Raw genomic sequence first — 21,771 nt, 5'->3', positions numbered from 1 at the left:
AGAGAGTAGGCTTGAAAACTAAGCTTCAGTTTTCAAGGCTCTTAAACAAAGTCTAGGACACTGAAAAATAATGCTATTTATTTACTTATTGTTTGCATGTCCCTCAGAAATGTCTGGAACAAAAAATACCCCCGTGAACCATTTTCATTTGGGAAATATTTGGATTTTTCTTCCCCTTACAATTGAAAAGGACTCAAATCAACAACTTCTTCAAGCTGCAAAACTTGGCACTCAAAAATTCTTTCTTATGTGCCATCACTGCTGGGATGCCAACACAGTTCTGGGAAAATTGTTTTAGCCTGCTACTGAAAAGTCAGCCAGTGAAGAAAATACAAAATTAAAGTCCAGATTCAACAACATGCTCAATACCACCCTTATTCAGCAAAGTTCTTGAATGGATATTGAACTTTATTAAAGTGTTTAAAAATTCTGCTGAATAGGAGCCTGTATACATTGTGGGTAATGCAAAGTTAAGGTTCTGAGAAAATTCAATTAGAAGCCAGAATTTTTAAATTATGCTGCTCTAGAAATATTTATGCTGTCATATTACTTAGCTCATGCACTTTAGAACTGATCCTTTGGGATTTTGCTATTTAAGTCAAAATGATAATATGACAATCATGTTTAGCATAAGGAGAACACAAAAATAATACCTACATGTAGCATGACTGGTTTTATGCTAAACAGTTATCCAACAAAAAAAAATAGTGCATTGGCAATGAAATCTTGTACTTATTTTTTTGGTTTGTTTTCTTTTAAACAATAAAAAAGAACCAGTGAAAATCTGGAACTAATAAACTAATGCAGCTTAAAATCTCTGCTGGCATTGCCAAAGCAGTTAATAATTTCTTTTCTCTGCAGTTATTTGCACTGCACAGTTTATAAGCTTTGCTGCTCTATCATCAGGTCTTATAAGTTATTTGAAACACCAAGTGTGCATGCAAATAGATGCATGTTTACATATCTAACTTTCCTTTTCTTGGCACCCAGAGCTTTAACTTCTACTGTCTATTGCATACCCAGATTTTACAATTGGCAGTGGTCATTATAATATTAACTAAGAAAACCTTCCCTCCCATCCCCCTTACCAACAGGGGAGATGTTTAGATGCTAAATGGACATGCATTAGGATTTCCAGAAGCACTTAGGCAAAGCAGGCACTTATATCCAATGGACTTTGATGGAAACACTTGTTGTTAAATGTTGACAAGAGTAGTTCGAAGTTGAAAGTATCTCTTGTCTGCCACTCTTTCAGCCATCATATTATTCTAATTATGAGTGTTCCCTATACACTTAGATTTGCATAGTCCAAACTGCAGTTAATAAAAATAAAAAATATATGTTTTATTATGTTAGTATTATACAGAATCAAGAAATTATATAATAATGACACTTTTTGAATACTATATCAGTGGTGAAACCAAACAGGGGTTTTGAAGTGAAATGCAGAATGCTTACGATGATATAGACATAGGTATACATGTATGATATAGGTATAGATAGATGGATGATAGAGATAGATATAGATTAGATGATATAGGTATAGTATAGATGATATAGATATAGATGATATAGATATAGATGATATAGATGATAGATTAGATATAGATATAGATGATATAGATATAGAGAGATAGATATAGAGAGATACAGACAGACATAGATAGACATTGACATAGACATAGACATAGACATAGACATAGACATAGACATAGACATAGACATAGACAGATATAGGCATCCCTTCCTTAATGCATTAATATTTTTACCCAAATAGAAAATAAATGAAAATGTAATTTTGTTGTATGTGAATTACCTTGTCCAAATGAAAAATCAGTTTAACTGGTCAGGTCAGTATTGCATGGTAGAAATTTATATTCCAAACTTTTAAATAGCAAGATATTCACACCAGAAAGTGCAAGAAATTATTTCTAAACAAGATTATTTGACTTAAGAAAAGACTGAGATATATGTTTTCATTTATTGCAAGCATCTACATTGATTTAGGATGTGCAAGTAATTCTGATGTATGGCTGCTGGTCATACAGCACATGTGCTTGGGACAATACCACAATGCAGCAGTAGAGCTTACTGCTAAAAATAGCCTGTAGGATTTCCCTAACAGGATTCAGCCAATAATCTCCCCACCCCCACAAAAGAAAGAGAGGGAGAGGGAGAGACAACTGTTTTCAATTGCAGACTGCTGTGAAATATTAATAAAAGATGGTTATTCTGTCTCTCTAGAAGAAATGCCTACAGCCAGATTCTGCTCTCAGATTCCTTGTGTAAATTTGAGCAGCTCCACTGAGACTGATGGATTTATTCTGGATTTACACCAATATTATTGAGGTCAGAATGTGGCCCTGATGACAGACTGGAATGGTGGCACCACTGAACCATATTATGATAGAGGACACAGGACAAAATAAATTGAATTTGCATTAAGTTAGAAAAATCAAGATCTCCCTAGTGAGGAAGCCCAAACACTCATTTTTCACCAAAATTCTTTATTTGGGTCAACTTCTTTTAATAATATTCTGAACAAAGAGGAGATCAGGAGACCTGAAAATTTGTTGGCTAACAGAATGCTTTCAAGAAAGTAAAAAATCCTGGAGAACTGTAGTATCAATAAGAAAATCCAAGGGAAGAACATCTAATTAACTTCAGAAGAATAATCTGAACAAAGTAATATCAAATATTGTTTAAATCATCTAGGTGAGCATCAAGAACATTTTATATTTTTTCCATCTTTAACTTACTATTTGCACACATACTGCATATATATTGTACACATCTCTCACAACCATCACCTTTCTGATTCTCTTCAGATATTTGGCCAAGAACATTTTCTCTCATAACTAATAATAATACAGGCTAATTTTGATGCTGGTGTAATGTTTTGCAACAGCAGTTTTCCTTTTACCTTTTTTACTCTTCTAAGCATATTTGTCCTTAAATAGGAAAAGATGCAATATGAAATAATTAAAATCATGGAGGTGTTTTTATTTTAATTTCTAAGACCAGAATTTGACCTCACTTTGTGATATAAGAGAATTTTCACCCTTTCTACCCACCCAGTCCTTCTTTGCAGTTTTAAAAAGGGTAGTGTAGCAATTGCTGTAGGTAATGGCTGGTTTCATTTCGTGCTCTCTTAATGGAGCAAATCATAGAACCATAGCTCAGACTGGAAGAGGTCCCTAGTCCAACCCTGTGCTCAAAGCAGGTCAGCGCTGTGACCAGTCCAGGTTGCTCAGGGCTTTCATCCCAATGCAATTGGGAAAGTCTGTAAAATAATAGATAAAAACCCTGTCTCCTTTTCGTTTTTTCCACTGAGTAAAGAATATGTGCTAGGACACCACCCAGACTCAGGAGAAATGATTCACAAATGAAGCTATTCTGTGAAATATCAAACCATATCATACCATAATACATCATGTGTTGATACTTTATATATATAACTATTCACAGAAACTGTATTGGTGTTGCAAGGCCTCTGTACAATGTCAATCCAAAAATGATACTCTTATAGTACAAAACTATCTTCAACATACTCAGAAACTGCACTGATAAAGGTTATATATGTCTGTAAGTCTGAAGAGTGTTAGAGAAAGGGATTTTCTTCCAAGAAAAGTAATGCTTCGTTGTGAATCCAGCAGTTGTAGGCACTGTTGGATTAGCAGACTGGTCATTCAGCCAGGAGGTATACATGTAGGCTGGCCAGTTAGCATAGGCACAGTCTGGAAGCAGGTATAGCACTGAACTATGTTGTCCTCAGCCATGGGGGATATAAACAAGAAGTGAAAGAACAGACAGCAGAGAAGCATAATTGCTATGAAAGGAATGAAGTCATAGGGAGTGTGGGAATGGGAGGATTTTCACTTTAATAAGAGGTGACTATTTTGAAAAAGAGGTGGAAGGAGAAAAGAGACTTAGCAAAAGAAAAAAACAAGGATTCAACAAAAAGTTGTTTCCTATTTAGAGAAAGACGCTCAATGAAGTATTGAGAATCTCAGGTGGAATTAAGCAATACTGGTTCTCTCTTTTTCTTTCCAGTGCTGTGGTTCATACAGCAATGATTTACTAAAAGAACAAGGTTAAATTGCCTGCCTGATCTTAATATGCCTTGACTCTGCATATGCACTATCTGTATTTCCATTGTAGAACCCCATCAGGCTCCCTTTTGCTGAATTGAGCCATTTGTGCCTGGTATGTCGCACTTCCCAAAACCATCTGCACTCAGTGTCTGTCCTACATCATTTCATTTCCTCTATTACTCTCCATCTGAAATTCACATTTTCTCATTTAAACAGTTCCACTGGTGATGCCACAAATCCCTGGATATATGTTACCCGCCTGGCCCTGCTCCCCTATCTGGGGATTTATAACAGGAGGTGTCAGTAAACTTTAGCAATCAGACTCAAACAGCAGCCTTTAAATTTGCAACCCTATTCAACTTTTCCAGTGAAATTGCAGATTTCTGAGCGGGACTTTGAAGACTATACACACTGAGCTTGCTTTTGTTCTCTTATGTGAGTCTTTCAGAATGAGTTTACAATGTCTTGGGGATTCTATGAACCACAAGAAAAACAGTGGCCTGGCCTAATAATACTGTCTCTACACAGCTGGTCTTTTTGCAGAAACTCATGGAAAGTGAATTAGCAGGTTTCTATCTGTACTGTCCAAATGTTTCTTATCCAACAAGTGAAATTCCTAAATTGACTGTATACGTTCAGAAGAAATTCTCTTTCATTTTTGAATGTCACCTTGCACCCATTCACCAATGCTTTTAGGACATCTCTTTTTATTTTGTTTTTGTTTGTTTGTTTGTTTTGTTTTTTTCTTTAAGATAATAATCTTTTGCTTTCCATGTTCACATTCTAATTTGAGAGGCAGGAAAGCACACTGTCTCACACAGACACATACAGTGCCCATTGAGGACTCCATCCTATATCAGTCCATGGTCATGTCCTCAAGAACTGTTAGGTTTTAAAGCACGGCAAATTCTGCCAACCAATGCAAAGGAATAACTACTTCCAAAAATAAAAACCTGAATAAACAGTATCTCCAAGTACTATTTTCTCTTGTGCACTCTTGTGCACAAAGTGAAACTTTACTTCTAACCATATTTTAACATAACATAACCATGTTGTGCTGATATGCAGGCTCTTAAAAAGATGGCATATCTTGCAAGGTTAGGTTACCTACGAAAATGACTTTTTTTGTCATCATTTTTCTTCCTTTCACTGATTATTTTGAAGGTCCTAACCCCTCTGCTTCAGACAGTCTAGGCCAGACAGATAGGAGGTGCTCCCTAAGTGATTGGATTACGTTGGGCCTGACCAGAAAACCTGACTCTGTAGAAACTCCACACAAATGCTGAAAGACACCAAAGCTGTAGTCAACATCACTTTCCAGTCAGTGCTACGGTTTTTCTCTTTCTGTAGGGAAATCATCCTTGCAGTGTAGACTGACTTGTCAAATGAAGACGTTGAGAATTACACTGCAGCTTTCCTACTTACTGGTGGTCTTTCTTCAACTTATTGGTGGTCTCTTTATGAAACAGAACATGAAGAAAAGAGCCAGAGGATGGGGAAATGAAAGAAAAATCTATAAATGACTTAAAGGCACAAAAAATGCACCTGTTGCTATATTGCCAGAGCCAGTCAATGATAATAATTTATGACTGTGTGAATATTAACCCTGTGATTTATCAGCTGCACTGGTTGACTTGATGCCAGTACAGCATCATAAAACCAAGGAACAGTAGGGCTAGAACTGAATGCATTGCTGCAGGAGTTATTCAAGGCATTTAAATCTGTTGATCCCACATGAACAAACGCATTTGCCCTGCCTATTAAAAATAGTCTTTAGGGAATCCTACCAGTTGTGTAGACATGCTGGCTGGGCTGGTCCATGGCTGGGTGAGGTAATGTGGAGTCAGTGGGGGAAGGTGGGGTCCTGGACACTGGCCGATGTTTATCTAATCCCACCATGCCAACTGTAGCCATCTGAGCCTGGTAGATTTGCAACTGGTGGACACGCCGATGCGCCAGGAACTCCTGTTGCCAAGAAAACAGCACAGTAGAAAGAAATGTGAGATGGGATCAAGTAAGACACTGAGGGAAACATGTCAACAAATTAAGTTCATTAGGTCAGGGCTGTAATAAACGGTGTGGAGAGAAAAAAAAAAAAAAAAAAAAAAAAAAAAAGCACACCTAAGACCTAGTCAATAAATCCATTCAACAGATGTTTTCACACTGACATTGTGGGCTGCTGTCTTTGCTGGAGAGGAGGTGATGGCAGGCAACCTGTCAGTTCTCCCTGACAGAGGAAAACACAGTTTCACATGCGGAGTTATAAAAGACAAAGTTTTTTCTAACATCTTGAATATATAACATGGTGTTAGACTATGCACTTTATGATCCTATACAAACAAATTAAAATCAAATCTTCTTAGAGCGCTGAAAGCAAAGAGCAGTGTCCGTATTACCCAGTACCAAATTCGCTGAGGAACCGTGAGGCAAGTTTTGACAGAGGGCTTGGTTGCCAGAACTGCCTGGAAAACAGGAACATTTTGAACATCGGTATTCACGAATAATTTAGAAATCCAAAGATTTTTAAGAAAGATCACACTTCAGGACTTTTTTTTTTTGGTCATATCTGCTTTTGTCAGTAGGCAGTGCCAAACACTTCAGTGAAAGGTAGGCAGGAATGAAAAGACCGAGACAGAGCAGAAAGGCGGATGTCAACCTTCATCTTGTTTGTCAATAGATGACAACTTCAGCTGACATGACAAAGGTTGAAATGCTGGCCCTGCTAAGTCAGTAGGAACCTCGGCATTCAATCACTCCACAGAACAGGATTGCTTCCCAAGCCCCGTTTTTTTTCCCCCAGTTTCTATTTTTTTGTGCATATGGTCCTAGAACCTCAACAGAAAGCAAATGCAGGAAAGAGATTTCCAAGCCAGTTTGCAATATAAATCCAGTTGAAGTTCACACTTCCATCTTAGATTTACAGACACTACTTATCCTCACCCAGGCCTAGTACATATATAAACACAGGAATATATACATGATACATATGGATTTTTATTCGTATTATTATTATTATTTTAAACCCAGTAACAATTAGTGGTGCCAAAAGCTGCCATTCTGGGGCAGATGAGGCTACCATCGTTGGGCGCTGGGAGAGGCAAAGCAGAGGTTGTATAGGAAGGCAGGCAGGAGCACCCTAGGCCTACCCCAACCCACCACCAGCTGCAGACTGAATCCACAGCATGTGGGGCGCGAGAATGTCTGCCCTTCATGCAAGGAAAGAGGCCTTTACGAAAATGAATGCTCATCAGAAACAGCTGAAACTGGGAAAAATGCTTTACAATTCAGCCTCAAAACCCACATTAATACTGAGGGTCGCCACTTCAGTGGAAAGACAAGGTCATGGGAAGGGTAAATCACCTGAGACCTTGTCAAAAGTGACTGAATAAAGAAAGAAAATATGAGTAAACAGAAGAGGTTTTACAAGAAGTGTCTTGGTCTGGGGTCATGAACCATTTCCCTTTCTTTAAATACAGTCCCCAACTATTTTTTATTTTTAAGTGTATGATGACAGGATGGTGTTATATATTCCAGAAAATATCTGGAGACATCTGAACAGGTCTGTGTATTCCCTTTCCTTAAGAACATAACAGAACATTCGGGAATTCTTTCTTGAAATACCTAAGTGCCTTATTTTCTTTACTTTGCTTCACTAATTATTTTCAGAGGGGACTTTTTTGATCTCTGAGGTATATACATCTTTTGTGAAGTTTGTTATGGGTGCATGCAATTGGAAAGGAGAAGTGAAGAACACATGGATGGTCACGTGTTGAATATTTTCACTGTGGAGAACAGAAGTAGATAAATTCCTTTGTGAGGATTTACCATTTACTTTCCTCAATGCTGTGTGAGTGCTCAGCAGTGAAGGCACAAGAAGCCCTTTACTTCGTGTGGCAAAATTGCTTCCTGCACCTCAGCGTAAAGTGGTGACAGCAGCATTGTCCCTGATGCAACTGTATCCACCAGCTCTTGCCTACTTTTCCAAAGCATGAGAGCTAGCCAAGCAGTTTGGAAGAAGCCATGCTCCTACCAAACTGCAGAGACCCCTCTTCACACACAGTTTTACTACCATATGTGAAATCAGCAAAGTGTTTGTTATTTCTGGTGCTCTCCTAGACCTCATAAGTTAAATTCACTACATTTATTAAATAGATGATATCTGGTAGTTCTTCAGTCTAAGGGGTTTTTGAAGCTATCTTTCAGTGTTTACACTAACTAATGACAATTCATTAATTAAGCCCACAGTTCTGATAATTACTACAGTATAGAAGACACTAGTAATTTTTCCCTATTGAAATGTTCTTCAAGCTAGTAAGGGTGCATCTGTGCCTTCTGGCAGTTTGCACTAAGCGGTGTTATTTAAATATACTTCTGAAGTAAATCTTCTTGGAAATTCATCTATCACTGGGGGTTCATACCGAGCACAGAGATTTCTGTTTAGACTTTCCTCAGTGCTGATAGACTCAGAGCTCCAAGCCTTGTCTGCATTCTTTTTACTTTCAGAACTGAACTTCACTTGTATGCTGCCTGTAAAATTATATCCAGTGAAGCTGTAAGTTAGGTATTCAATCAATGTCTAAAGTCTAATATATTCAGGTGGCTGACTTTAAGAAGCTGAAATAAGTAGTTTTATTATTTATTTATTTATTTATTTATTTGGCATCCTGAAGAAGGGGAAACCAATGTTTTGGAATACCAAATGTAAATAAGTCATGAAAATGTTGCTTCTTTCACTTATAAAAAGATTAGGTATTTTTTTCTATATAATCAATAAAAATAACACTATTTTTCAGGGATATGAACAAATGAGGGTAATTTTTTTAAATAGTAATCAACCTTTGTGAACAATACCTAAAGGCCAGCCAACTATACATTTTAGCAATTTGTCAAAGACCAAAAGGAGAGCCTGTTCCTGTTCTCTTGCTTTTTTTCTGATGAACTGTGTTTTGCTTATATCATTCCACCCTTCTCAAATGAAAGCAGACACATACACAAAATTTACACGTGTTTACCAGCATTATCAGCCCAGGGAAGGACAAGAAATTTCTGGATGGTTAGGTAGAAGGCTCCATGACACCAGCTTTAATTTTGGAGGTTACAGAAAATGGTTTGCCTGGGAAAAATTTTTAAAAATTGTTAAAAGCATAGTAGTTTATCTCACAAGGCTTACAATGAGGTTTGCTTACATCCTCAGGTGACTTCCACATTCTTTAACTGTAATTTTAAAACTGCTAGACATCATCAGAGTTTAGACTTCAGACAGAGTTTAGACAGTGTTTTAGCCAAAGTTTTAGCCTAACTTCCTGATTTGGTTTCATTTTACAGATAACAGGCATTCACATACATATTTTCCAGCCATCTATATATTTATTCTGTGAATGTCTGTGATACTCTGTGTCACAAGTGGATTAATGCAAAGAGTAATGTGGATAATCAACACGCTTATCTGGCTCCCCAAATGCCCACCTGGCCTTTGGAAGGAATTAGTGCAACACAATGAATTCATCTTTGGGTTTTATGTGCTACAGCACCGCAAACACATGTCCACCTCTCCAGCAATATGACAAAAGCAGTATTTGCACATCTGCAGGGTTAGTGATTTCTGTGAATATGTTTGGAGCATTTCTTAGGTAACCTGAGCTGTGCCTGCCCGGCATGAAGCCTGCTAGTTCCAGGTGTCTGAGATTAGTTCATTAGTAGAGGCAAGCAATTAGGGCCTCGGCTGGAGCAAATGGAGGGCCTTTCTTCATCTTCCCAAGGAACTAGCTGAGGCCTCAGTAATTATTTTGAGGAGGATATTTAAAATCAGTATCTAAAGAGAGGATGACCTTTTCAGCGGTATGGGAGGTAAATATTTGTTATTCTCTTTGTTTTGCTATTTGTTTTCTAGGAGGACCTGGAAGTCATTAGGATTTGTGTGAATGCTCCTTATGCATAGACACGACTTCTATGTTTTAGTGCTTAAGGATGTGTGTGTTTGGAGGATTTTAATAAAAGTTACTTTCTTGTTTTACTGGCTCTGAGAACTGGTGACCTGCAAGTGTATTTGGTTGGACTGTTAGATGATCTATGTTGGGTTTTAAAGTATGGCTGAGTTATCTATGATTCAGTGCCCTTTTGAAATATGTCTTGTGCAGGAAAAAAAAAAAAAAAAAAATCACTCCTAATTTATTTTGCTGCTCTGCTTTTTTTTTTTTTTTATTCTATGTAATTTAGTTTGATATGCTTATGTGTAGCTTAACTGCTGTTAATTGTCCCAGAATTATGGTATAGGCATAAAAAATCCTAAGTATGTATGGATATCTACACGTTTCTCTTCAGGACTTATGCTTTTGCTTTTTTTCCTTGCAATAGAAAACTTCACTCAATAAGTTCAACATCTGTAATTCCTAATAGCAAACTTAATGCTTATAGAGTCCCATATATTTGTGGCCAGGCTTATAGCTCTCTATTGCTGTGCCTCTAATGGCACTCTGCTAGGTATGAAATGTGTACTGATGTCTAGTAACTGCTAAAAGTCATTCACACACTACCTGTCCTCTCCAGTCCCCCTAAAACCTTGAATATTACTAAACTTACGATGCTTTTTCCTCTCAAAAAGCATTTTTCCTCTGCCTTCCTTCCCAATGTTGTAGCTGAATGCATCCAGCCAGACAGCCTGTACTTGCAGCAAATGGCACTCAGCCCTGCTTTAAGGTGCCCATGATGGCAGCTTGTGACCCAAATCACCGTATCATCATTCAAAGTCTGATTCAGTCAGAAATTGTGAGTGCCTAAGAACTTCTCATGCAGTTCAGAGGTAGGTAGTTGACAGTGCTTCAGAAAGTATGGACTTCATGAAAATATTAGTAGGGCTAACTTTGGTGGAGGAAAAAATGAAGAGACTGATGACTTACTAAGCAAAGAGTATTGGGACAAAAGGAGTTCTAGGTCAGCAGAAGCTGTAGTTCTTTTGACCCAGCAGTTCTGTGAATTACTGTTCTGCCTGCTCTCCTCAAAAAAAAGTTGCCCTCAAAAATGAGGAAAAAGTAGCCCATGAGATCATCTGAAAATATTTGTATGTACAAATGTGAAAGTGCAGGAATTACTTATCTCTGTCACACTAGACAACCTAAATATGTATAGGTGGAGGTCTTCCTTTAAATTGCTCTATCACTTAGATAAAACACATGACCAAGAAAGCCTACCCATACTATTTTTGACAAAACCACATGTAAAGCCACAGACTTTCATAGTCATCACTTTCAATAAAACTTAAAAAAGATATTGCCATCTGAAATATTGTCAGCCGCAAATTCAGAATCAGCATATTTATGAAAAATAAATAGCAAGTACAGACAGATTGAATAGGTAGAAACTGATTTAGAACAAACAGAAGAATAGACAGGAAGACATATGGCAGCTAACCTTGAGACAGGGTTATACTGGCTCACACGTGGTCAGGATTTTTACAGCAAGAGAAAACCCAACTCTATAAACTAAGAACACAGTGTTGACTATGAAACAGTTAAACAGAGACAAAGTCCTATCAAATGAGTTTTGGGTGCAGATACAAAACAGTGGAATGAAATCCCATACCTAGGCAAAGAAGATTAGCCTTGGCATAAGGTTGCTGCATAGAATAAAACAGCCACATTGGCTTCTGCCTTTCCTTGCATTCCTGAAGACTGGGGAAAGGCTTAGTCCAGCTGTTGCCAAGGCAGAGCTTAGGAAAAGGGGTGGCCCTACTGCAGTGACTGCTCAGGGCACGGTCACCACTCACCAATAGCTTTTTTTTCCTTGCTGTTTCTGGGGCAGTAAAGCTGCTGCTGCAGAGTTCCCTGCCCCTTCCCTGCCATCCTTCCCTTCTAGGGAAGGAGCACTTCTGGGTTGGCAAAACACATCATTAAAACGTCAACACTTTTGTCTTGTGGGACAAGGAGGAGGAGAAGAGCCAATACTACTAATGTAGTGACAAGAGTGTGCTCCTGCATTAAGTCATGTGGGAGAGGACATCCCTGCCTCACGTTATGTGACAAAATGCATGTTTGAGGACTGGTGTCACATCCCTTGCCTTTGTTTTTAGGACATAATAGCAGGGTCAGGACTCTATCCCTTACTCTTACTGTTGCACTGGGAGATGGGTGGGTTGCTGACCTATGGTCTCAGAGGGACAATAAAGGTTACTTTCCCTAGATAGGGAGCTTCCAAAAATCTGAGCATTTATCTAAGTGAGAAATTGATGTGGCTATGTGGACTGAGGTGTTATCCCTGTGAAGAAATGCAAGCCAGGAAGTTGAAGCATGGCATGATTAAGAGGAAGGGGCTGATGGGAAATCGTATCTGGGAGTGACAATGAGATGGATCATGAAAGCTGAATACTTTCTGCTGGTGAGAAATCCAGGTGAGCTTTTGTTTTTTCTCCCAGTTCTAGTTCCTGTGAGACCTGCCTTCACTCCTGATATTGGAAGGTACTTGACTTCTGTCACTTCTGCTAAGTGACTCTGTTGTGTGTGCAGCACATATCCAAAGTAAATGCAGCATCTCCTCAAAAACTCACACTTCTGGGTGAAACTTGTCTTAACCCTCTGACTCTCACAGAGATCTAATATTAATACATAAATGATTGGGGGTTACAATGAAGGGGAGAAAGGGGTGATCTGAATATCTTGTGCACTTTTTTTTTTTTTTCAAATCTCTTTAGAGGATTCTTGTTTCTTTATTTACTATAAATAGCACAAGGCTTTCCTGAAGTCATTTGGTACTTTCTATAAAAGAATACAGAGAAGTGCAGAAATGAATACCAATGAGAAAATACTGTTGTCAACATCTTGCTTTAACTTTCGTTATTAACAAGTGTGTTTTTCTTTCACACTGAGGTGAAGAATAAATAGCCTTCATATTCTTAGCAATTAACTGTTACTGCCACCTAATTTTAGTGGCTTTCCAACAGTCATTCAATTAAACTGTTAGTTGGCCAAAACTAATTAATGAAAAAAACACCTGTCCAACCTGTTTCATTGTTCCAGGAAATGTAGACCAACTCTCATCAATGGTATCAGCAAGTCAGCTTGGTGTTCCTTTATGCAAATCATTTCAACCATTTTTCTGTTGTTTATGGGAACCATGTTTCTTAGCAGACTGTATGTTTTCTTTTTAAGTGAAATATTATTATTATGGCCTGCATGCAGAGAAATAGTGGCTTCCAGGCTAAACTCAGCAGCAGCCCTGCTGAAGATCTGTGTTTTCTACATACTTAAGCAGATTTTGCTTTGGTCTAACAGACAACTCTGCTGACTTCAGGTTTTATTGTAGAATAAATTGAAGTTATTTAGGTCTAATATAAAGAAAAAAGCATGGAAACCCTTGTCATTCAATATACAACACATATGCACCAATGCAGAGATGTATAAGAATATCACAGGGACATATAAAAACCCTCTGCAGGTATCTTTTCACTTTTATGGGTGTACATGAAGTCAGAAAGGGAAGCGTCAACTGACCCTGTGGCCAGCAAGAGTAGCCAAGGTGTTTTATCAACTCTGTTCTCTCTTCATAGATCACATTCATAGATGTTGCGTCCTCACATTGCCCGCAACACAAGCTCTTCTGTACAATCCATCCATTTCTGCTGCCACCTGTGTGACATCAGGGTTGTAACCTGGTGAACACCAGGTTCCAGTCCTTTACTGGAGGACTTCTACATCTCTGAAGATTTCAGAGGGAAAGATTGCCAAATATCACACAGTGTGGTAAAAACATCAGCATACTTCCATTCTCCAATATGTTTGTAGTAAGAATCACAGTTTCTTGAAAATATACACACCTTTGAAAATATCCCCATTTCAAAAATACCTTTTACTCTGCAATACTTATCTCATCACTTCATTGATTCTGACATGCAGAAATTTTGGTGTATAGTGAAATGGTGATATAACTTGAAACTTGACAAAGTATAGGAATTGAATATAGGAAGGATGCTACAGATGAAAATGAGATACTATGTATTTTTCAGATCTATGTACTTAGAGTAATATATATATTTATTCCATAAATATAAGGGATGTTCTGTAAATATTTTCTGCAATCAACAGGTACAGCCCGCTCTATTTTTAATATAGAACAAGACCAAATTACAAGTAATTAGAAGAAAAACATACTAAGCACCTAAAGATTACTTTTAAACATTTCTTGAAACTAGGGACTTTCCAACTAAATCCTTCTCAGCATAGGTTTTGCTTTTTTTTAACAAGGGTTAGAACGGCCAGATGGGCAATTTGAAAATGGGGGAGAAGCCCTTATGTTTGCTGATTTAGGAACAACCAGAGGATTAAAAAGAAATGTGGAACATAATATGTGCTAACACAGCACTAATTCTATAATGCAGACTGCAAAATAAATTCTCCAGATTCTCACTCCTTAAGAAAATTTTGGCTCTCAAAATGCAAAGTACAATTCAAAAAGACCATAATGCTTATTATATTTCATGGGTAAAATGAATGAATTGATTTGAACTATGAACTTGCTTCATCACAATGTACTTCAAAGATGTGTCATCTAAAAAAGAACGTAGGGGCTAGACTGCTGGCACAAGGGGGTGCGTAAAGGTCTCGGTACACCTAAAAAGAAGAGAGGGGTAGCAGTATTACAGAATCCAGAGGGCTGAATATCATAAGCTGTGATCACTTCTGTTCTCTCCTTACCCTGTCATCTTTGTGATAACGCTCTACTTTTTTTTCTGGTGTTTAAAATTTGAAAGCTACTTTGCTTGTATGGTCAACTATCTTCCATGTTCCTTTTTGCCTTTATTCATTTTCCAGCAGAAGTGGAGTCTTTCATGAACTCATGTAATCAGAATCCTTGTCCATCATAAGATATAAAAACTGCAAGAGCAAAAATCACAAGACTACAAAAACAAAAAAATCTAACGAGAGAAGAGAAATGGGGAGAAATAATATTTGTCCCAGTATAGCCCTTCTGGGTCTTAGTTCACTGATTTGATCATGCTACATAATGATCTTTCCACTGCATTAGCCAACATGGTATTTTTCTCTATCAAGAAGAGATCTCTATTCAAAGCATACAGGATTCACCTGCAGGAAAATAAGTTTGCATGTTTAAGAGATCAGAGGACAAAAATTAGAGACCAGGGGTGTATATTCCTCATCAGGGCCCTGTTACTCCTTACTATGATTTTCATCCTTTCTGAGACAAGAGAAAACACAGAAGTCTAGGTATATTGAGTAAAATATTCAGGACTGCCTAAATATGAAACAAAAATCATGTTCTATTTAAAAAAAAAAAAAAAGAAAAAGTCATTTTTTCAGGGGATGTCTGCTAAGTATTCAGAAGCACAATCTTTGGTTTAAAGGCCAGCTAAGATAGTGGTATCTCAATTTGTATATATAGGAAGATCATCTCCGTCATCTCCGTTTCTGGTGCAGTCCCTAAAGCACATCCCTAAGCATAGCTCTACAGAAGGGCATCCACATGCCAGAGATGTTCTTGGAGTCAGTGGATGAGCAAGAAGAGCACAAGCAGTCAGGAAGGGGCAAGTGAGCCAGCTGGGAAGCCTAAATCCAGCATCCTATCTGTGTGGGTGCAGTCAAAGAGCAGAGGTCTTCCAGTAATTCTCAAAAGAAAGGACCTGACAGCCAGCAGAGAAGGTCATCTCTTTCACTAGAAGGTCATAATTATATGACTACATGCATTGTAGCTCCATTTTTGTGGCCAGACTGGATTATTTATGCAGGTCTAAGTCTACGTAGACTAAAGGACAACCAAGAAACTTATTCTGTGTTTTCACTGGGATATCTGAGAGGAGGCTTTGGCACTTCAATAGCTGCTTCTTAAAGCAATGCCCACAAAGAAGAGAGAGTCTTTTTGCAGCTACACAATTCTGGGAAAAAAAATGTACTGGAAAATATTGCAGAAAATCAATAACCACAGATTTAACTACATCGCATGAAACATCGGAGGAGGGAGAGGAGTAATCCAGGGAACCAGTCAAAGCAGAATGTTAATTCTAATTGTTGTATTTAGTTGGCCTTGTCTTGTGACAAGTTTGTTATTATGCAGATTTCCTACCTGCCACCTTCCATGGGAGGATTTTGCAAAGTGAAGTTATGCAGGCAATTCCCCTTGCTTCTTACCTCTTTATTCCTAATTATGTTGGTCCTGTGTTCACTCAAGATAACATTATAGCTGTCCCCAAATACCTCTAGATCTGGGACCTGTGACAAATGAAATCATTTGGTGCTTGGAAATATTTGTTTCTGTGTTGCAGGACTGTAGCTGTGCTTCCTTATTTGCCAGTGGTTTATTAGCTTTTAAATCCTTTTTTCAGGCATAATTTCTTAGGATTGTTTGTTGTTGATGTTGTTGTTTTTATATTTGTGTGGTTTTTTATTTATTTTTTTGTCTTCAGATAGATATATAATGTTACATGAGATGTATTTTTTTTTCTTTTGAAATACATATATTATTATACTTCTTGCCTCTTTCCTTCTTTCTTCCTCTATAATAACTTTTGTGTATATGCATGCAAATGTATTGCTTACTTGACTCAAACTTATAAAAGGCTAACCTATGAAAATAAATTCTAATTCATCTACTACATAGAGAATATTTTATGTGTCAGAAAACCAAGGTGTAGAAAGACTGAATTATGAATCCAAAGTGAACTGTGATTACATATCCTGAATTCTAAGTCCTTCCTTTAACAATTACATCTCTAATAATTGCATTACATCAAGAATAGTCTCTATTTCTGGTTGTTTTAACTTGGAAATATTGTAGCACTGTGGTTTTCAGGGTTTCTTATTGTGACAGGTAGTAGTAGAGGTACAATCAGAAGTTGTTTTGTTTGTGATGGATTTGGAAAAGGGTAGGAGAAAAGTCAGAGCAATGGAAACTATAAAAAATATTATAGCTGTTAAGCACTGAACTGTTACAAATTAGTGCATCCCTGCTCCATAGCTTTAGGTGGATGCAAAAAAAAAAAACTATTAAGCAATTAAACACTTAATAGTAACATTTACAAAGGGGAAAAAAAAATGTTAGGTTGTGGCTGAGCTTCTGACTTCCAGTGACAGGTTTTAAAAATATCCCTGGTTTTCATCAAAGGTCAGATTCACACATCCAAATAACTATTGGACGTTGAAATGTACTATACACGTGGATACAATTTAATTCAGAAGAATCTGACTGCTGCTACCTGGCCTTTTTTGCTTATTCTTAGTCAGTCTATGGAGAATTTAGAAGCCATTTACTTTATGGCTGGAAATAAGAGACAGGGTTGTTTTTTGGTTTTCCTCATGTATGTGATGGAGCACCCATCTGAGCTATGATCCAGCTCTATTATTTTTCCCTCTCTAGCCTGGTTTTAAGCCTTGATGATTGCTGCTGTCATACAGCAAGACTCCTCACTATCGTAATACACTACATTCTATATGTTACATCCTGACCATTTGGGGGGGGGGAGAGGGTATTCATTGTTTTAGGGAGCGGGTTCTTGAAGTCTCAAGATTTCTAATGAATTTTTTACAAGCATGTTAATAAGCTGGAGAAGGCTTCTGAATGGAGTGACCATTGCTCACACTTGATGTCTAAACCTGAGACGTGAGCTGCATCACCTAATATTTGTATTTTAATGAGAACAAAGAGAGTGAGAAGTCCTGAGCAGGGTGTGATAGCTGGCTCCCTCTGGCTTTGAGAAGTTTGTGACCCTGGTCCCTTCCCCTAAGGGAGAAAGTGGCCAGAATAGCCTCTCCTTTTCATTTAGTAAAGGGTTACAGAGCCATGCTGCTGAAAGAGTTGCACTAGAGTCTGAAAGCTCTGAATAAGTTTTGGGTCAAGTTAGGTTGTTTTGGGAGGATTTGGATCTCTGAAGATGTTTTGTTTCCATTCTTTGAATTAAAATTTAAGTAATTCAAATGCATAATCCATCTCTGAAGAATGTTCTCTTAATCTTGTCTCTTAAAAGAAAAAGGATTTTCAAATTTTATCTGTTACTTATCAGCTGTATGAGCTTACACCAGTCTTCTAACATCTCTAAGCCTTTGTGTCACGTTATCTCTTCCTGGCTTTATCTAGCCCAGCTACTGAATTTTCAAGTAGTTTATCCTTTGCAGCATGAGGGTTCAGTGCTCAGCACTAAGGGTGCATAACTGCAGTTGTAGATCTAAGGCCAGAACACACTCAAAAAATGAAGGGGAGTGGGGAGAGAATATTAAAATAATATTAAGAATAATATTAAAAGAATATTAAAGGCCATTCCTTCCCCCCAAAAGCTATGAGTTTCATTTAGTTTATTCTAGCATTTTAACTACCTGTATAGGTCCAATTGCATTTCATATTTATTTAAAAAATAAAAAGGAGGGGAGATACAAGAAACCAGAGCAAAAAATTAAATGGAATGGGGGTTTGGGTGGTGGGGCTATACGGAGAATCCAGCTTTAACAGAGACAAATCACACAGGCTTAGTAACAGAATTTGAATCCAGCCACTGACTGTCACGGCCTAGAAATGGTCAGAGCAGCACAACTGTGACTTTTTAGACATTTATACAGAGTTAGGTTCTGTTGAGTGATTCTGTAGGTCTCCCTGCAATGAGAGGGAGGGACCCTTTACTTGATTAAAAGCTTCTAAACTTTGGACTTCACTTTTGTTGTAATATTAAGGCTTCTGAACCTGTGCTTATTTTGGAGGGTTTCTGTTTACTGCTGTATTTGCTATAAAACAGTGTATGCCCTCTTTATGTGTTGTCTTTCAAAAAACACGGTAATTAGTTGCTGCAGAGTAATGATGCTTGTGGTAGCCCAATGGCCGGGCAGAATCTGCTGAGAAAGCAGGGCTGACTGCGCACCAGTGGTGGCACCCGCCCACCACTGACCACGGTCACCTTTTGGCAAAAAGTCACTTCCATCAGGCAGGCCACTACAGGGCACTGGCCGCGAGGCAGTAAAACACTGCTTGGAATAATTCTTTGCAGATGCCAGGAACCGGAAGTTTCAGGGAGAAAAATGAAAGCCATTCACTCTTCCAATGACACGAGCCTTTGATACCACAAAGTCATTTGGACAGAGAGCTCCAAGGTCAGGAAGGCACGTAAAGATTGGTGATTAGAGAAATACTATATCAGCAAAGTGTGGCAAGCTATTAAAAGAAACTGTAGCTTTTATGATTGTGTTGCTGGAGCTTCCCCAGGGCTATTTGTATTAGATATTGAGTTAAGCATAACTTATTTAGTCCCAGCATTCCAGAAAACATTTTGATGTCAGCTACTGAAGGAAAGTAAACACAAGGAGGAAGAAACAGTTCTGATCCCAAACAGATAAAAAATATTGTAATTTAATTTTGTGAACCCATGCATGTTAGAGCATTAAGAAAGAGGAATTTTTAAAAGGTTGATTTAACTTAAAAGACTTGGTTGATAAAGGTATTTAGTCACTGTGCAGATGGGGGAGGGAGAGAGGAGAAATGGATGATTTATCACCTTGAGTATATGCTAAACCTTGACAAAGCATGAATGCAGTTTTCTTTAGACATTTTCTTCTAGAGCACATTTTATGCACATGTGTGATTCTCATCTAACGCTGTCAGCTTGTGTGTATGTTAGACCAAACTGTTTGCTTAGCTGGGCCGTTTGCCCAGTGGATGTTCTGATGGCTGGTGACAGGGCTTTGCCTGCCCTGTACTGAGCAATTAGGAGTTTTGGGGACTGTAATTCAGGAATGGCAATATGGCTGTGGATTTTTGATTACCAAGTGAAGAGTTCATACTCTTATCTAGCGGCTGATTGTCAGCACAGAACTGGTCTCATAGCTCAGCTGCTCTGGTATAGGAGTCATGTTTGTTTATTTCTGTAAGAAGAAGGCAATAAATCCATCAAGGAATTCTGCTAAAGGGTCTCTATTCTCTCAGGATAACATTGCAGACCTAAAGAAATCACAGGTATAAATGTAAGGTCAGGTGTGGTTTTCTTTGATTTGCCAGAAACTACTGTTTATTTAAGAGAGGGGAAGTATGAGAACCTAAACCTCAAAGTCAAGTACAGCTAAACCCCCCTAACACACAGGGGAGACATCTCAAGAATAGCTCCTTGGATAGTTTTTTTTCATGTCATTGTGGTTGTTCTTCAGTTATTAGATATGTTGGCTATTTTTTTTAGGTCATTTTTAGGTGGGGGGTTTCACACATGTAAGCTTGTTTGTTTAAGTGGTGCAGAAAAAAGGACAAGGAACATAGCAGAACTAGCATAGTGTTACAGATACCACTTTGTAGATATTATCTGTCCATAAATATTGTCCAGGAAACAATCTGTACTGCCTACTACCTTGCTCTGACCAGATATATGAATGTCACTTCATTTTGGGCACTTTTGATTAGCATAGGTACAGTTCAGTGCTCCCATACTGCTGCTAAAATAAAACTTTTTTTTTTTTTCCTGAAATGATGAAATTCTGTGTTTCTGTGTTCAGAATCGGAAAGCTCTTCAGTGTGAGATGAAGAGCAAGAAAACTTTATCTCCTTGCTATGCATATTCTTTCTAATCTTTTCAATACAAAGAAATTGTTCAGTGTCACTGGAATGTCCCAGCTCTGCAGGTTACATGTTAATGCCCACTTCTCCCAGACAGAGGATCATATTCCATTTAGGAGTACAAATGTTATGATTGCTAGTTACCAAACATGCCATGTAGGACTTGGCAACTAAGAATTTCTTCATGTGTCTCCTCACACATGAAACATAAGAGTTAATAAAAAGATTTGCCACAGATTTTTCATTTTACTTTGATTACTCAGTTTTACATACCTGTCCTAATTTTTGACATATTTAATAAGATGATTCCAGACTATAAATTCTCTACCTTGTAATTTGTAAATTAACACTTTTAATCCTAAGTCAGCTTAAAATTCTCAGGAATAGCAGTGTAGGCAGATTTTAAACTTTTTGGAAGATATAGCTAAGAAAGAAAAGGACTTGTTTTGTTGACAGCTTGTCTTGAGGAGACTAATTCATAGCTTACGAAAAAGAAAACAAAAATAAGCTTTACCCTGAAGCTAGACAGAAAAAAAAAAAATACATAAATTTAATAGAAGAATCTAAGTTTGGCTATGACTGAAGCACTAGATACAGCCAAATCAGATTTTTAGATCAGACCGGCCCATTGAGCTGAATGCTGTCTCAGACCATGGCAACAGGGGATGCTATTTAATTCAAGTGCATGAGCTTGAATTGGCTGCAATTCATTCCCCCCATACTCTCCTAGCATCTTGAATTTTTGTTCTGTAGATGTCAGAGACACATCCCTGCCTTTTCCCTGTACTATCTATGATCCTATTGTCCATGTATTTGTCTTCTACTGTTTTGAACTGCTGGCAGCTCCACAATCTCCTGTGGCAACAAATTCCACGAGTTCACTACTCATGGTGCAAAGAAAAATTCTTGTCTGCTTTAAACTTCTGTCCTTGTAATTTCAGCAAAAGCTCCCCAGATCTAGTATTGCAGGATTTGGAGAACAACCATTCTTCCTCTGTTTTGTCTGATGTTCTTATGACTTTGTAGGCATCTCTCTTAGGGAAGATTATCTGTAGCAGAATTAGGGATGCTTACACAGGTGAGTTTGTGCATATTTTCAGCCTTCCACAAATTACCTGTCTGCTCAGCATTTTCAAAAATGCTGCTTTAATTGATG

At 37.9% G+C, this 21,771-nt stretch overlaps 1 protein-coding gene across 1 annotated transcript in view; it reads right to left on the bottom strand.

The window, feature by feature from the left end:
- The window catches only part of HDAC9 (histone deacetylase 9), a 472,308-nt gene that overhangs the window by 141,500 nt on the left and 309,037 nt on the right, over positions 1-21,771 (bottom strand). Inside the window, exon 14 of the mRNA XM_032181790.1 lies at positions 5,882-6,059. Within this exon, the coding sequence (XP_032037681.1) occupies positions 5,882-6,059 (178 nt within the window). The remainder of the gene's footprint in view (positions 1-5,881; positions 6,060-21,771) is intronic.

The sequence above is a fragment of the Aythya fuligula genome, chromosome 2 (assembly GCF_009819795.1).
Source record: "Aythya fuligula isolate bAytFul2 chromosome 2, bAytFul2.pri, whole genome shotgun sequence".
Classification (NCBI taxonomy): domain Eukaryota; kingdom Metazoa; phylum Chordata; class Aves; order Anseriformes; family Anatidae; genus Aythya; species Aythya fuligula.
Note: the sequence above shows the minus strand (reverse complement) of the source record. Positions and strands in the feature narration are given on the sequence as shown.